Genomic DNA, 17,342 nt, shown 5'->3' on the forward strand with positions numbered 1-17,342 from the left:
CATTTTAACAATTTACCATTTACTGGTGTGCATGTTTCTGATCAAACAGTCTCCATGTGGTGTTGCATGAGGGCCCAACGACCACTAGTGGGACCTGTACTCACAGCCCAGCACCGTGCAGCTCGATTGGCATTTGCCACAGAACACCAGAATTGGCAGGTGTAAAGACGGTTTACACTGAGCACATGTGACAAGCGTGAAAGGGTCTGGAGAAGGTGTGGTGAACGTTATGCTGCTTGTAACATCATCAGCATGACTGGTTTGGCGGTGGGTCAGTGATGGTCTGGGAAGGGCATAACCTTGGAGGGTCGCACAGACCTCCATGTCATAGCCAACGGTACCTTGACTGTTGTTAGGTACCGGGATGAAATCCTCAGAGAGATTGCAGACTGCTGTAGTGGGCCCCGGGTTCAAGCTGGTGCAGGACAATGCAGAGCCTCATGCGACCAGAGGGTGTCAGCAGTTCCTTGATTACGAAGGCATTGATGCTTCTGACTGGCCCTCTCCTTCCCCTGACATAAATCCAATTGAGCACCTATGAGACATTATGTATTGGTGCATCCGACGCCGCCAAGTACTGCCACAGACTGTGCAGGCGGTCACTGATGCCCTGATCTAGGTTTGGGAGGAGATCCCCCAGGATACCATCCGCCAACTCATCAGGAGCATGCCCAGACGTTGTTGGTGTGCATACACGCACATGGGGGGGCCATACACAGTATTGAGGAACATTATGAGTTGCTGTGATAAAAGTCACGCAACTTGGATCATCCCTTTCAGTTGTTTTTTTTTCATTTTCGGTATGAAATGATGTTCAAATTATAGAATGTAAATCAGTTAAGACTTTCAACTTGAATTATTTGTTCAAGATCTGATATGTGATGATTTAAGTGTTCCCTTAATTTGTTTGAGCAGTGTATATTAAAATGTTTTATACATATTTACGTGTGTGGTTTATATATCTCTATATAACTTTGAATGATTTACTTAACTGCTGTTATTTTCACATACATCACATTTTCAGACCAAAATTCATAATTTTTCTAAATAAAAGAACAGCAATTAATCTCAATACAAAGCATTGCAGCAACAAAACAAACGATGTGCTTCTACTTTGAAGACTAATTGCTAAACAGTAAGTACATTTGAGTGAATCTTGGAGCAGTAATGGAAATCAGCACCTAATGCACCCTTTACTATCTGTTTTGTCTCTAGTCTGGTAGGGTATTTGACCTGGGGCCTGACCCAGTTGCCGAATGCTACTGTAATCAAACAGAGGACGTAGTGGAAAGTCCAATTGTGTCCTAACCGTTAACGTCACAATAAACAGCAATTTGATTCCACTTATCTAAAAAAATATGTTGCTCTTTCTTATTTCTATTGCTTACTATGGAAAGAATGATTATGCGTCTGGTTCATTTCTTCTTCCCACTGACAATTAAAGCAATACCTTTTAGTTCTATATGGCAACACTTTGCAATCAGAATGCTTTCTTGTTTGGTAAAAGTAGTTTAATCATTCCAGTCAAATATAAAATGTTGCAGAAACTAAGTCTGACTACAGCCTTAAAAAAAAAAAACAGTTTGTTTTTATTCATTATTTTACAGTTCAACAATTGGCTATGAATCTGAAACCTGAATTGAGTTCCTTACATACACAATTACAAAACTGTAAAAAAAAAAAATATTACAGGAGAAACTCTGAGAGTAACTGTGCTGTCAGGTGAACCCCATGCAATATTAAATGAATTACAAGCAGTAGGTTGAGCTCATGCCATTAGCTGTAGATGAGTACAGAATGTTTATGTACATGTCAATCGTATGGTAACTGAAACATTTCACTAGATCCAAAGTTCATTCTCACACTGTTTCTTTAATTAAATCACAGTCATGTTTCATGGTCACTGTACTTGTCTTTCAACTTTCACCCCCAATATGGGTTAAGTTATTCTGAGATTCTGTGCCCAATAAACCCTTTGACTTGCATTTCCTCCCCGTCCCCAGCACTGCCTTTTCAGTTCTTCTTGGCCTTTGGTGAGTCGTACTTCCTTTTGCTGGAGTACCATAGGAGCAGAGGAATGCCAATGGAGGGAAGAGTCATTACACCAAATGCAGCCCAGTCCAGCTAGAAAGGGGCAACAAAGGGAAGTGAGGATTCGAAGGACAGTCCAAATTTGGAAAACAAGTATTGTCCTTATGAATATCAGAGGTGCTATATCATTATCAATCTGCATGTATCATTCCTAGGTATAAACAAATAAGATATTGAAGCATTAGGAAGGATCGGGTGCAACAGGGGTTGTATATCAATTCTATACCACACTGTCTGCACTTACACCCATTTAGAGTGGACCCATTGTAATCAAGGATGTTTCTTTACTGCAGAGCATTAAAAGGAAAGAGTTGTAGGAAGATGGTGGATAGCATTGATAAACTGTTTATGTAGTTATTACAGGTATTGATTTATCTGCCTATCACTTCACTCTTTTTTGACAATGTCTCTCATGCCTTTTTCACAGTTGCCTTCCTTATTTTATAAACTTTTTGGTTCCAGCTGGGAACATACTTTTTTGGGGGTCAATCAATTTTATTCTTTGTCAAATTGTTTGAACAGTTCAAAATGAGGTGATCAAACCAGAGTAAATCCCATTTCATGTTGGTGGAAAAGAGATTAGTCAGTGTTTTGTAAAGTTGCTTCCTATGCAAAGCTGAGTGGAGCTCTCTCCGTCACAGTCAGACGGACCATCAGCTGACCATGTTAACACAACAAGCAAACAGTTGTAAACAGACAGACAGACCTACAGCTGCTCTGTGAAACAACTGTCAGACATGTACCATACTCTGGAAAATCTGAGCTGTGGATGGGCTATATATGAGAATAAACATTTAAGAGTGAGAGCCTTCAGACATTCTCCAGAGTTTCTCCTGCCTGTAAAAACTCTGGACAATGTCCGAATGAGCCCATGAAAGAAAACAACAGGAAATCCTCCTGATATTCACCATGAGTGAGTGTGCATGTCACTGAAGAACGCATTAGAGATTGAAAACTTAGAAAGAACAAATAAATGAAGTGGTGCCCACACATGAAGGAGACACTAGCATCGATGAGTTCAAAAAATATGTGATCTCCGCAGCAGAATTTATACATTACGTCCTGTCTCTGCATGCTGCACATTCCCTCGCCTGAACAGAGATTTATTTTTGTTGTGAATATCTCTGACCAGAGATTATCCTGCTGGGTTCTTCATATGTGAAAGGCAAACTCTGCAGAAACTCCAGACCCCATTGGTATAGTGGTGAGTAGATAATGTGAATCATTGAATTTTTGTTTTTGGGTGAACTATCTCTTTAAGCAAATAAGGTTTTTATGATGTTACTTGGTGACTGGGTTTGAACTCCGAACATAAACTAAATCAATAAACTAAATAAAGAAGGCAGGATCCATTATTGGTTTGACATGGAGAAAAGAACAGGTTGGTTGCTCAGGAGTGTTATCCAACATTGAGTCCATCAAATGTACAATATGTTTTTAGTGAGCTGAAGAGCTCTTTTAGTGACATACTAGTTATGCCGTACTTGTTATGCTGGGGTGCTCGTTGAGAGATTTAGGGAGTGCTTTGTACCAGCTGCCGTTAAGTTTTTGATGAGCATTGTCATTGACTGTCACTGATGATGTGTTAATTAGGAAGATGTTTGTAGTGAGGATTGTTGCTATTTATGTTGATATTTATTAATATGTCATATAGATGGGTACCTTGATGATGTGATTTCCACTTATCTTCTCGCACTTCCTTGAGACGTGTATGACTTTCTCTTGCCTGTTGTCTGTCCTATGTCTAAAGTGACATTCAGTTTCCCATTTAAAGGGATTAATATAGTATATCACATCATCATTTTGCCTTTAAAAGGTTGATCAGTTAATGGTCGTGTTTCAAGCAGAAAATGTTGGGACTTAGTTTCAGATTTTTGCTTCTCCGTGGATCACTACAGTTGAGTCCACTCAGAAACCTGACAAGAGCAAAAAGCTTTTATAATGCCATACTTACATAATGAGGAGAGAAGCGGCGGTCAAACTCCCTCTGAGCCAGGATGCCTCCCTGGCCTGGGGCACTAGTGAAGCCAACCTGGCGGATGGATAAACAATTCAGCTTCCTTCATTTCACTTAACACCTGAACGACTGTGATCCATGATGATAATAAATTGATTTTACCACGACTTGTCCTCCCTCCTGGGCGAGGTAGCTGACAGACGCAGAGGTGAAATTAAAGTAACCAGCCTTCAGCGGGCGCAACACCACCGTGTGAGAGACATTGCTGGCTCTGACAGTTCTATGGTTAAAGTTAAACTTGAGAAAGATTAAGAATCAAGCTATCATACTAGAAATCAATAAAAAGTATAACCCATCTTGTGGTTGAGGGGTCAGCTGTGGCTGAGGGGTAGAGTGGTAGTCGTCCAACCCGAAGGTCGGCACCTCGGTCCGAGTCTTTCCCATCTGCATGCCGCAGTGCCTTTGGGCAAGAAGCTGAACCCCTAATTGCCCCGCTTAGAAAAATAAGTCCTGCTAATAAATGCACTGTATGAATGTGTGTGTCAATGGGTGAATGACCAACTGAACAGTAAAGCGCTTTGAGTTGTCATCAAGACTAGAAAAGCGCTATATAAATACAGACCATTTTACATCTATCTAACTTGCTCTAAGGTTTTTTCAGCTGTATTGGAATAGAGGCGTCAACCTGTACAGGCTGCTTATGCACTGATCTCTGCTCAGTTTTATTGTTGAGTAGGTTATGCGGTCTGTGATATACATGCTCAGTTTCAACAGGGCTTACTAAATGTTTGAAAGTGGATGAAATCAGTCCAGGATGAAAGTCAGTGATAGTAAATTGAAATATAGGTGAGTTTGATGAGCTGTCTGGGAATCTTTTAAACTACCACTAACTAGATCGTCTTATAGCACCAACAACCACTGCTGTGTAGGCATGGTAAATGGTCTGTATTTATAAAGCGCTTTTCTAGTTTTGATGACCACTCAATGCTCTTGCAGTACAAATATTTGCAAATATTCTCACAGTGCATCTATGAGAACAGCACAGCTGTCAGAGGCAATTTGGGATTCAGTACATGAACACAATTCAGCATAGGGAATGGGAACGAAAAGCTGATCTTCTGGTTAAGTGATGACATCCTCTACCCACTGAGCTACAGCCGCCCAAAAGGGGAGAGAAGAGATTACATTTAAGTTAAAGGATACGGTGCAATCCTGTCCCATTTGACATTCAACATTCCTGAAACAATTCCAAAGTCTTCAGGGGGAAAAGAATCATCTGAAAGCTCCACCTCCAGAGCAACACTGTAGAGATAGACAAGACTAGTTAAACAGACTTCAATTATGCAGCACTTCTTACTAGTCCACTCAACACACTTTACACTACAAGTCACCAAATTACAAGCACAATTATACATAATGTCTATCAAAAACAATTGTTTTATTGCCTTTCACTGTTAAGACCCCCCTTTTACCCAGAAAACACTTATCATACAAACCTATTAACCACACTCAAACTAAAGATGGGCGATTCATTTTAATAATACCTTGTGTTGAGTCTAATAACAATTGTAATCTTCACACAGCTCAAGAAATTAAGGATGTGTTCCACCATAGTTTGCTGAATTTGTTTTATCTTTACTGCCATGTTTTTGAATGATCAGCATTTTCAAATTGTGACATAAATCACTGACATAAAATTGTAATGTGATATATGCATGTGATATATACAATTACATACGTAAATTATATTATGTCCAGTTTGCTCCGAAATGTATAAATAGAACAAGTTTGAATAATCTTAAATGTATGTTTAGAAGAGTCCTGACCTGGAGCCAACATTGTAGATGTTGTACTGTAGGGTGAGATCACGGCCCTCCACAGCATATCGGTTCAGCAGGGATTTAGAGGCCAGCAAACGGGCCCCCTCTTCACTTGAGACCAGACTGACCAGGGCCAGGACCACAATCAGGTGCAGCATCTTCCTTACCTAAAAAGAAAAAAAGACCACATTGGTTTGGAAGACATTAAAAAAGGGAGAAAGACTCGATTCAAACACACTTGGATTAACCCTGACTAAGACTACATTACATCAACACAACAATCAAAAGACAATGTTAAGAAAAGCATTTTAGTGTAGAAACAATACTTGAACATGTTTTCTTCCTCGAGAAGGGTGAAATTAGTCGATAGCTGGCTTTAACTGAAAGGTTAAATGTAAGAACATTCATGAAATGCTAGAGAATAAACGTTTACATTTTTGCTGTGCTCAACACAGACTGTAACCGACGCTTACGTGGACAAGATCAGCACATCTATGTTAACTTCCAGCAACCGAATGGAACTCAACCATGGCCCTCTCCATCTTTATCTTACAGTCAGTGCTAAGCGGTTTGGGACTAAAACCGTAAATTTACATATGAGTACCGTGTGTGTACGTGAAAGAAGGAGAAACAATTACTTACCGTTCGCTTGTCTTCCAACCGTAGATGAGGAAAAGAACTTCCTGCGCATGCCCAGACACTATGAACTGCTGTTGGATGACGTGTACCGACAAAGCTAGACGGAAGTCTTTGCCTGGTAAAGCGCCCCTTGTGCTTGGGAGAAGCTAATTATCATGTGACATTTGCGTGTGGCTGCGTTCGGGAAGTCCTAATAATCTCCTTTCCTAACCACTATTCATTTACTAGAATGGAATATCTCACGAGGGGAAGGAAAGATGTGAAGTAGAAGCCGTAAGGAGATAGGAAACGAGGATCCACTGAGCCGAGAAAATCCGACTCCACTTACTCTGCGTAAATATTATTGTTTTTATTTATAACAAAAGATACGCTCAAAATGTACGGTGCTACAGTAATAATAGTTTCCTGTTTAAAATAGAATACGTCTTGAGAGAAGTTTATTTAGAGGGAAAGTTCAATCATTACTTATTCACAGGAAATAACAACGAAACAGATTTAGTTAAAAATATAAGTAAAACAAACATGACTGAAATGTTGAAATAATATAATAATTTGAGGAATATATAGGGGGGGGGGTGGGGGTGAAATAACCTTTATATTTGCAGTTACTTGTGTGATTGTGATGAACTATAAGTTCCTTATCTTTGTTGTTTATTGTGACTCTTGAATGGACTGACTTCATTCATGGGTCGAGTCCTAAACTTTAGTTTTAAATCCTAAACATGGTATAATGCCTGCTAAAGGTGTCACTTTTGGTTATGGGAAATTACGACAAAAGTTCTCACTTTATACCTACTATTAATAATAAATATAACATAGATGTTGAATGCACTAATTGTGAGTCACTTTGGATAAAAGCGTCTGCCAAATGACATGTGATGATAAAAATGAATCAGCAGATTAATCAATAAAATCAGTAGTTGCAGTCTCAACTAAATGCCACATCACTAAAACTGATTTGAATATCACTCATTTCAATCAATTGATTATAGAATTTTGATTAATTTGCACTTTTTATGAAAAAGGGTCACCAGCTCCTAACAGAGCAAATTTATGTTATTTAATTAATAATCATTCTCTTATCATAAAGTCATGAATTCTTAATTCGCTTGATCTTGTTTTTTAAGGTACCTTTTTTGTTTGATTTATGCTGAGATGTTTTCATCTCTGGTTCTTGTCTCATGTCCTGTTCAGATGATTATTAAGAAGATGTAAATTGTGGTTGGCGCTCCTTTGCATATTTATCCTGGAGCCTGTGTTGTTGTTTTCTTTAAGTGTCACAAGCATTATGATTTTCCCACAGATCTGATGGTAACTTCCGTCATGGTCAGTGATGCAATGGTTTTACTAAGTTTAAGCGTTGCTTTGCCATTTACCAGATCAAGGTGGTCTTGAGTTGTCACAAGTCTGGTAAGTTTGCGTGGACAGGGACTGTTTTTGCCTCTTCCCAGACTGAAGATGTTTGGCAAAGTGAATGACAGGACTCTGTGGTCCATGTCCAGGAGCTCCCTCCTGTTCAATGGCAAAGGATTCTGCACTGACGGTCAAGATGGTAGCAGGTTCTGTCTGCTTGAAATGGAATTGTCTTTGTTTTGCGAAACCCAGGGAGGCAAGTTCACATAATTGTTGGCTGGTAGATGCGTGGGGGTTAGCCATTACACCTAAATGATGATTTGTTTGGGGCTGGAGGTTTTGGACAATGAGAGATTCGAAGTTCAAGTCAGTGTTCGCTGCTCCACAGCAGCTGTTAGGACCGTTTGAGAAGTGCAGTAAGAAAATCCCTTTGCCAATGCCTGGCAAAGCAGGTTGTAGTTACTTTCGAGATGATCAGGTTAATGTTCGATTAATTTGCTAAGATTAAGACAGGAGGCTGATTTGATCAGATGTATCTTGACTTCAACTATAGGATTTGGGAACTTACATAGGTAATATTTATCTCCCTTTTCATTGAGATTTAATTGTCTGCTTTGACCTATCTTAAGTGAATTTCTCATTTATCTTTTGCCCTTTGGTGCTTAGCCTGTTTAAGTTTGCCACACGCATCTGTTAAGCCATTTTTTGACATGACCTGCGAATAGAGAATTGAATCCGGACATTTACCCACAGTTTGCTTTTCACACATGCAGAATGCAGCAGGAGGTTCTCTGCACAGACGTGTTCACATCAGCCACAAATCCTCCGCATTATACAGACAAGACAGTTGGTGCAGGTTTCACACCGCTATTTATTTTCTTTTTGTTTGTCTCATTTTTGCATCCGTCGCGTGTTAGAAGTCATCAACCATAGCTCCTAATTGTGTTTTAGGAGCTTTTTTTTACTCTTTAGTTCTTACCTTAGGCTGAGATGTTAACTTTTCGATACATCTGCTTGAGCTAAAGATCGTTCATATCGAAAAAATGGGTTAAGAAGACAGTTGTTTTGTTCTTGTATCTGGGACAGGAGTTGGGCGGGGGACTCTAGTTTGTTTTCTGCTTGTTCTAGTTGATAGTGTGCATGTCTGAGCCATGAACTTGAGACAAAAGCCAGGCTGCCTGATATTTTAGTTAAAGGGATAGTTCAACAGCGTTACAGCCAAATCCAATACAATTGAAGTTAATTGTGACCTCTTCTGCAGAGGTAATAAAACAACAGAAAAAAACATAACATACCTCCATACTGCTTGTGTGGTGGCATGCAAGTGTCCGCAAACTCTGACATTCATACTTGACTCGAAACTGTGTCATTTTCAAGTTTTTGGTCTAAATGTCCTCTGATAGCCTGCTCGGAGGCGCGTTCACATACCCACAGAATTCTGCACACACTCTCGCCCAAGGGTACGTGTGGGGTGCGCGTTCACGTGGCTACGTCCGCTAGCATCGCCACTTCCGGTAGCGGACTTTTAGGCTTCGAACTTGGTGTAAATGACGTTGTGTGGAATATGAATGTTGGGGCAAGAAGACACTTGTATTCCCGTGGTGCGCAGGCAACTCGAAAGCACCCCTACAAATTTTCCTGACAGTCTTCCTATTTATTTAATTTCGACTAAATTATTGAAAATCAGCACACGTGTAACATGCCCAGACGTACAAACGTACACTCTTCGCCACACCCAACAAGAAGACAGCCATTTTGCATTGAACTGAAATTTGCCATGATTTTTGGCGTTTTGAGCTCTGCTACAAATTCGTACTTCTCCTACAGATTTGATGCGATCGACTTCACATTGGGTTTATGTCATGCCAGAGACGTTATGATTAAAATCTATATATACACTATTATATTTCATCAGAAAACACTAAGTTCCTATTACGTCCATGTATATTGTCCAATTTGCCTCAAACCGCACTTGTAAGACAAAGGCTCAGCTCTGAACAGCTCCATCTGATAATATTCAAAGAAGGCACAGAGCCCCCTATCTGTAACGTGAAAAGTCATGTTTTACATTCAAGAAGTCCTTATAAGGTCCATGTATATTGTCCAATCTGAGTATGTAGGACAAGGATCCCACCCTGAACAACTCTAAATAATAATATTTGATAGTATATTTGCAGCCAGGTTTCAGTTCAGGGATTTTGGGTTGAGTGACCAGATATTTAATAAAACCTATTTTAAAATTCTAGTTTTTGGTACTGATATATCTGTTATATTAAGTTGTATTAGGTTGGAATGTATAACTCCTCTCTTGTTTACATGGCTATAGTGTTAAGCCTGGGCCACACTGGCTGCGGAATGGCTGCTGAATGGCTCTCTAATAATTTCTGCGTCCATGTTAACAGATCTATTTAGAATTTTGACCAATTCATCACTTCAAATGAAGTGGCTCAGCTCTTTCCAAATCAATTAGTAGAATGTTAGTGTATTATGATGACTGTATTTCTATGTATTACTATGTTAATATTAGTATAGGACAGATTATGCATTATGTGCCTTATGGAAACCAATGAGCCAGGGTCCTCTTCAAGCCATGCAGCCAGAGAGGAGAGAAGCGGAGGTGTGAAATAATAACAGGTAATGATGAGGTCTGTGCGATTTCTGTGACCACATTTTACAGAGCTTTTAGAGCCAGCGGGGCATTGCTGGTGTTTGACAAACTTTGGAAACACATTGACAAAAAATGTAAATACTGCTGAATTTTAATGAATTCTTCAAAACTGCAAGAAAATAACAATAATGAGAGATGCCACTCATGTGCCTCTTACATCGATGGTCAATTATGGTTATTATTGGTTTGTATTAGGAAATTAACACTACACTAAACTAGAGCTACCAGTGCATAATAAAAGCAGAATGGGATTTTTTTTCTAAAGAAAGTGACAGACGTCTAAGCCATGCTTAATGAGGAAATGAGTATAGAAGTGCTTTACTGCAAAATAAAGCAAAGCATTATATGACAGCCTTAGGAACCTACAACTTTCAGCACCTGATTCAGTATAAGCAACTCAGGCAGTGTTGAGAAGGACAATAAAACAAGCTAAATGAACACATTTGAGGAATTGCTAAGACTCGATAGGAAGCAAAAACACAGGTACGAGAATTGTGGGTGTTGAATAAGAAGATGGGAGGGGACAGGAGGGAGTGGAGTTACCCTGTTCTGACAGATCAAAGTATCACCGCAGTTACAAATAAAGAAAAGGCAGAAGTGATGGTAAACAACATTGTTAAGGTATATAGTTATAATAACTTATCAGGAGAAGGGAATAGAGGTAGAGAGAGAACAAAGTCGGAAAATAGAGAAGCTCTATGCAGAAAAACTAATTTGAACGTCACACTACTGTATACATTATGGGGAAATACCCAACTTATGTCATGTGGGACATTTATACAGGAGTGACAAATAATGATGGATTATCTAAAGGGAATAGGATGGGCTGAGGGCAGTATACGGAGCATTTTAGGATGTACAGGTTGTGCACAAGGGAGGAAAGGCATTTTGTTTATTTTTTATTATGACTGACTGGACAAGTGGATAGAAGATAACGGCATAATGAGAGAATGGATCCTGAAGGTGGCAGTAATACAAAATAATCGATGCCAGCTGCCGAAGAAGAGGAAGCAGAAGAAGAAGCAGAAGCAGAAGAAGAAGAAGAGGAAGAAGAAGAAGAAGAGGAAGAAGTAGAAGTAGAAGTAGTAGTAGTAGTAGTAGTAGTAGTAGTAGTAGTAGTAGTAGTAGTAGTAGTAGTAGTAGTAGTAGAAGTTACGCGCAGGCTGGAAAGACTTGGTTCAACGCCTTATAAATCTAAGTAAAGGAAAGTGACGAAAGAAACGTGACGTGGGTGTATGAGCCGGTGTGTGTGTGCCCGTGATTCAGGTTGCTTGCTTCTCCCCAGTGGCCGCATCGAACCAAGCAAGGATGGCCAGCGGCACCGTGGTCAGGACGAGACACTGAGGATCTGGAACCGACAGAAAACAGCGCGACCGCGACCCCTGCTGTTGTAACCCCCCGGGCCATAAGTAGAGCACACAAGTAGAACAAATGAGGCCTATTGGGCAACTGGAAAATATAAACACACACCCTTTTGATGCATAGTATATTAAAACTCCATTTATTTAAATTAAAATAGAAGATAGTCAGCAATAATTTAATTAACTACATTAACAAATGTTTGCCCTTTAATCCTCATCATCTCTATAAAAACTTCTGGCTAAAAGAGGCTTCGCTTCTTCTGCAACAATGAAGTTAAAACAGAGTTAAGTCGTTATCTGCAGGAGTATGTGTGTTCGTCTCTGTCCCTATGTCTCGGGATCATTACGCTGACTATCCCTAATTGCCTGACGGCGCGTCACGTAACGTCTCGTGTTGAGTAGCACGTTTAAACATGTCTCATAAACTCTAAAGTGAATCAAACAAATAAAGTCAACATCAGCACTGTACGTATCGTGATAACTTGTGATGATGTTTATTGTTAAAGTGTAAAGTGAACGCAGGTCAGAGGAGTGAGGAGGAAACCGACAGAAACAGACTGGACCTTTAATGTGCGTATGCCCTGTTCCTGAAGTATCACTAGTTATCACTAGGAAATTGGCTGCCGTCTCCAGAGAGACAATTTTTTTGGCGGGGGGGAGAAAGAGAGAGACACACACTAGCTGCTTTAAGAGAGACAGACAGACTGTGCCAATTTGAGAGAGAGAGAAAATGTACCAGTTTGAGAGAGAGACATGAATGAACAATTTCATAGTTTTTTGATACATTTGGTAAATCTATGGGTAAACTGTCTATTATTTTTAATATTAAATAAAGGTTTAATATACTTTGCATTTAGTTAAAAGGGTGTCTGTTTACATTTTCTAAGTCAGCCAGGCCTTCATCATTTGTGCGTACCCATGGTCTGAGGAAGTTCTAAATTTGTGCACAGTACGAACAAATTTAGGTACAAACATTTTGTTAGATCCCAGATTGGTGCATCAATTAAGATTCAATGGGCCTTATTTTCTAACAGTGTGTACGCACAAATCTGTGCTAAAATCGTGCGTTTGCACTGTTACTAAATGAGGCCCATTGAATCTCAATACCGTTACTGTAGGAACTATGTGTAGATACATTTGAGTGATTTTAGACACTTTAATATTTGTTTTTTTAAACCTTTGTGATTCAAGCCTTGAGTTTTTAATTGTTTTTAAGTGGCTGTTTTAGCTTAACACCTTCTTGTTTTTATTCTGTATATTTTATTGGCCTTCAATAAATAATATTAAAGGACCTCCTGTGGTGCTTAATTTCTTTAACAGTGGAATTCACTTCAGTTGCTGGTATCGCATAGAGAGAACCTCCCCCACTTGTGACAATAGCCTGGGGACATGTGTCAGTATCTGTTGTGGCCTGCCTCTGTTTCTTGTGTCAGGTTTGCTTGGCCCCTCCCACCTCAATTAAGGGTTGGCTACACCTGTTTAGAGCTTATATGAGATGTGGGATTTCGAGATAGCTGTAGGAAAACGTATTTGCTTGTAGTGATGAACTGAAAGAATTATCACCTCACCAGGTTTCCCTGTTTTTTTTTTCACTTTTACAGTTGTCGTAGCAGCTTTGAAATATCCAGAATTTTTGGTGGAGACCACAACAGTGCTGAGACAATGCTGAAATCAGTATTATATTACCACTTGGATGTTGTTTTCGTTTCAATGTTAAGTATTTACTATTTATAAAGAGTAAACAGACTCTTGTGTTTAATAGTTATCTGCTATAATTTTGATAACCTTGACAAACCAGTTGTAGAGTACAGTCTGCATCCTGATATAATAACTAACAACAATAACTAACTGACAATATGTATAGGCAGGCTAACCAGATACATTACCGGTAACATTATAGGAGGTCAACATGCCGTGCCGATCTAACTGAGGGATTAGAGTTCCCGTATTTACAATAGCCTGCTCTATACAGAAGCTTAACATTTTTTATCCAGTTATTTATGGTTCCAATTAATTATTATGCTTTATCACTACCACTATTTCTGATAACAGCAGAGGCATGAGTGGTTAAACACTGAAGGTTTACTCTTTTGTATGTACATTTGTAATGGTTTTTCTGTATTGTGATTTCCTGTAATCTGCTAGCTAATAAAAAGGCAGCGTATTCATCTTGGATATTTGAACAGTTCCACATTTATTTAAAAGACATTCTGGATGTAGATTAACAATGAAAAAAGTAAGAATCCGACACAAACAGAAACATGTAAAATGAAGGTGATTTGAGGAAAACTTTACAGTGCAGAGTTTCTATGTAAACTGAAGTGACAGCATGAAATGGGAATCTGAAATGATAAAGTGTGGATCAGGGTTAGAAGTTGAGCATGTGTCTTGTTCTTTTTGTTCACAGCTCAGACTTCAGGAGTTTCTTAGCTTTCTGCATGTTGCTCAGCACTGAGGAAGAGGCAGGAGACATTCATAATTAATAATCATGTGTTGCATTGACACAAAAAGACACTGCTGCAAGAAGATAAGATTTGTGTCAGTGAGTGTTAGCTGAAGCACTTACAGAGTTTGAGGTCATTTGGTTCATAGGCATACATGCGATTGGCATAGGGACCAATAATATCACCTCGCACTGTCATTGCTGGGTCTGTGGAGACATTTAAGATTCGGGGTGATTAAAAATATTTAAATCAGGTGTAACAAAATTTGTGTTATTCATAGAAATGTCCTTAATTCATATCAATATTAAAGGAGTATTACTTTTTTTATCTATGAAAATTCAATCAACAGCAATCAAAAATAACAGTTTATTTATTTCGCAATTCACCATTTCTATTGGGGCTACTCAGGGAACACCAGGGATGACCCATCATGCGCGATCACCACAGTCTTTCTGTCCTAGAGAGCTAACATCTATGAGGGGCCATTTAGGGGTTCAGAATCTTGCCCAAGGACACTTCGGCATGCAGATCTGAAAGAGTGAGGATTGAACCGCCAACCTTCTTGTTGGAGGACGACCACTCTACCCACTTGTCCACACCGCCTTTGTGCTAGTTATCAGTTTAAACAGACAGCGACTGACAGTATTTACCATAACTCCTGTCTGAAAACTGCAGACCATATGCTAAGTGTCTTTAGTTTTTCTTTTTTTGTTTTGTTACTTCAGTAAGTTCCAAAATATATATTTACCCCATTAAGGGAACTTCAATGACTGGTGTCCCAGGTTATCAAGCATGTTTCATAAACTGGGACAACTAAAAAATGCTTAAATACATCACAAACATAGTTCAAGTCCAGAGCCTTCTTGGTGTGAGGTGACAGTGTTAACCATTGCACTTTTTCCATTGAAGGTTAGTAACGTGATCTATGACATGGACCAGTGACAGGCCTATAGGAATAGCTGTGGGACTTACCTACAAAGATGATTCTGGGAACATACTGTCCATCCTGGGAGAGATGTTTGTCGGTGGTTTCATACTGAGAAAAAAAAATGGTATGCTTTTTATTAAACCTATATAACAAATATTTATTTTCAAATAATAATAATAAAACCTACTTATTACTTTGAGGTCCTACATAAACACAACATTTCCTGTCAAATGTAGCCAATTGCTGGTTTTAATTTGGTGGCTCTAGAAAAAGTCAAATGATTCTGTACACAGTTTAACAATATTTAATATATAAAAGGAATCAATGAGCGAAATTAATTAAGAATTTTTCAAGCCATTAATTTTGAAAATTAACTTACAACCAGATTGAGGACAATGAAGTCCTCGTCAAGAGTTTTCTGGATCTCGTTATCTGAGAAGACCTTCCTTAGTGCTGCAGGAGAAACAGTTTTTTAACTGTGTAACTCAGTTCAGTGTTTGTTATTACATGAGCCCATATTTGTGAGGTGACATCACACTTTAGAAAACACACGCTCTTCAAATAGGTTTCTCTCTTTATTCAACAGAACATTTTTTTCTCTGCGTGAGTAACTCAACAACTCAAATGGCAGGGCTTTTTTCAGACTTACCCTGGCTGTGTGGGCAGTCCTCAAGGTGAAAGAGTACCATCAAAGGCTTATTCCTAAAATACAAATCAGCCTCATTTACATTTAATCATGAACTACAATATCGGTCAGTGTTAAGACTTTATGGATTGGTGTGTAAAAACTTTTTCCTTACCTTGACCTGGACCAGTAGAGAGCCTCCTCATAAGTCTGAGCCCAGATCAGCTGATCACCCCAACCTGGACAGACATGGACTCCATTAAAACCAGTGGAAGACTCTGCTTTATTTCAGTGTTAATAACAAAAACATTTAGTTCAATCATTCAGCCTTAGAGGTGCAATTGATTGTCACAGACCTCGAGACAGAGTCTGGGGGATCCTCTTTCCAGTCTTTGGGATGTATTTCCCAAAGGTTGAGGACACGGCCACTAGGACCAAGATTAACAACAACACCGCTTTGATCATCTTCGGGCTTACTGGAAATGGAGGAACAGACAAAGGCAGGGTAAGACAAATCACAAACCTTAATATATTCAAAATGTTTGACATTAGGACAAACATGGAAGAAACTTTAACTCAGATAATTCCCTTGCTTTTAAGAAGGAAAAGCATTGACCTACACCATCTAGTGGTACTTACCACATAAAAATCTGAAATTATCTAGTTTTCCTACTTAATAAGCATTTTCACTGACAGGTAATATTGAAGGAAGAGAGGGTATGACATGTACACAGATCCCTGGGTGTTAAAATGAATTATAGCATAGAAAGAGTAATAATCCAACTTTACTTTTTGGTTAGTAACTGCATACAGCAGTGACATCTAAAGGGGACCTATTGTGCTTTTTCAGTCTTTCCCAGTCTTCTAGTGGGTTGTTTATGTTGTTTGTGAATGTATACTGTGTGGATGGTTCAAAATCCCAAAGTCAGCAGCAGAGGGAGCTCTTCTCTTAAACACTTTTCCAGAGGTTGGTGAAACGGCTCCTAGCGGAGTTTGTAATACTTCCGCCCCAGCTCTACTTCAAGATGGTGATCAATAACAACGGCCGGCGGCTCGCCGGACAAGCCCCCAACGACGGCAAAACGCAATCCAAACTGAGCCGAGGGGAGGAGGGAGCGGCTTTTGGAATAAGAGTTCAATGCGTTTTTTGGTGCTGCATTCAGGTGCCGTCGGAAAATCAAACGCTACACGGAGTACAATCAAGGTAAAGTCTCCCAGTGTACATAGTTCGCCTGTTTACTTAAGCATAGCGGGATTTAGAACATATTTTTTAAATTAATTACATCTGTATAATTAAAAAGAATCGTTATTGTTGTTTTTAATTGCATCTAGGTCTGTGTCCATCTGCCTTTCGTCCTGACGTACCTGAACTCAACACCAACTGACCAATCACAGCAGACGTGACTTTCTAGCGAGGGGGCGTTGGAGCTCAATCCGACTGTGAGAGTATCCTGCT

The 17,342-nt window shown here is 39.4% G+C and overlaps 2 protein-coding genes across 2 annotated transcripts; both read right to left on the reverse strand.

Annotated features, from left to right (window-relative positions):
- Nucleotides 1-1,852: 1,852 nt before the first annotated feature.
- On the reverse strand, nucleotides 1,853-9,204 carry ssr2 (signal sequence receptor, beta). The gene is made up of 7 exons (XM_061093309.1): nucleotides 9,156-9,204; nucleotides 6,511-6,653; nucleotides 5,875-6,035; nucleotides 5,252-5,350; nucleotides 4,211-4,319; nucleotides 4,046-4,123; nucleotides 1,853-2,124 (listed from the first exon to the last, which is right to left on the reverse strand). Exons 1-7 carry the CDS (start codon nucleotides 9,202-9,204, stop codon nucleotides 2,014-2,016), a joined length of 750 nt encoding a protein of 249 aa, XP_060949292.1. The 3' UTR covers nucleotides 1,853-2,013.
- A 4,935-nt stretch (nucleotides 9,205-14,139) lies between these two features.
- On the reverse strand, nucleotides 14,140-16,351 carry agr2 (anterior gradient 2). Its single transcript, XM_061093148.1, has 7 exons — nucleotides 16,243-16,351; nucleotides 16,062-16,125; nucleotides 15,911-15,963; nucleotides 15,641-15,714; nucleotides 15,306-15,369; nucleotides 14,456-14,539; nucleotides 14,140-14,340 (listed from the first exon to the last, which is right to left on the reverse strand). The coding sequence occupies exons 1-7, from the start codon at nucleotides 16,349-16,351 to the stop codon at nucleotides 14,291-14,293; spliced, it is 498 nt and encodes a 165-aa protein (XP_060949131.1). The 3' UTR covers nucleotides 14,140-14,290.
- Nucleotides 16,352-17,342: the final 991 nt, after the last annotated feature.

The sequence above is a fragment of the Limanda limanda genome, chromosome 19 (genome assembly GCF_963576545.1).
Source record: "Limanda limanda chromosome 19, fLimLim1.1, whole genome shotgun sequence".
NCBI lineage: Eukaryota > Metazoa > Chordata > Actinopteri > Pleuronectiformes > Pleuronectidae > Limanda > Limanda limanda.

What these genes read in the sequence shown, in the direction of transcription:
- agr2 (XM_061093148.1), bottom strand. Translation starts at nt 16,351, where the DNA reads ATGATCAAAGCGGTGTTGTTGTTAATCTTGGTCCTAGTGGCCGTGTCC. An exon ending in GGACTGCCCACACAGCCAGG is followed by an intron (nt 15,715 to 15,910) that starts GTAAGTCTGAAA and finishes TTTCTCCTGCAG; the next exon opens with CACTAAGGAAGGTCTTCTCA. An exon ending in TCCCAGAATCATCTTTGTAG is followed by an intron (nt 14,540 to 15,305) that starts GTAAGTCCCACA and finishes ATGTCTCCACAG; the next exon opens with ACCCAGCAATGACAGTGCGA.
- ssr2 (XM_061093309.1), bottom strand. Translation starts at nt 9,204, where the DNA reads ATGTCAGAGTTTGCGGACACTTGCATGCCACCACACAAGCAGTATGGA. An exon ending in ACCACACAAGCAGTATGGAG is followed by an intron (nt 6,654 to 9,155) that starts GTATGTTATGTT and finishes CATGATAATTAG; the next exon opens with CTTCTCCCAAGCACAAGGGG. An exon ending in AAATGGGACAGGATTGCACC is followed by an intron (nt 4,320 to 5,251) that starts GTATCCTTTAAC and finishes TAGAACTGTCAG; the next exon opens with AGCCAGCAATGTCTCTCACA.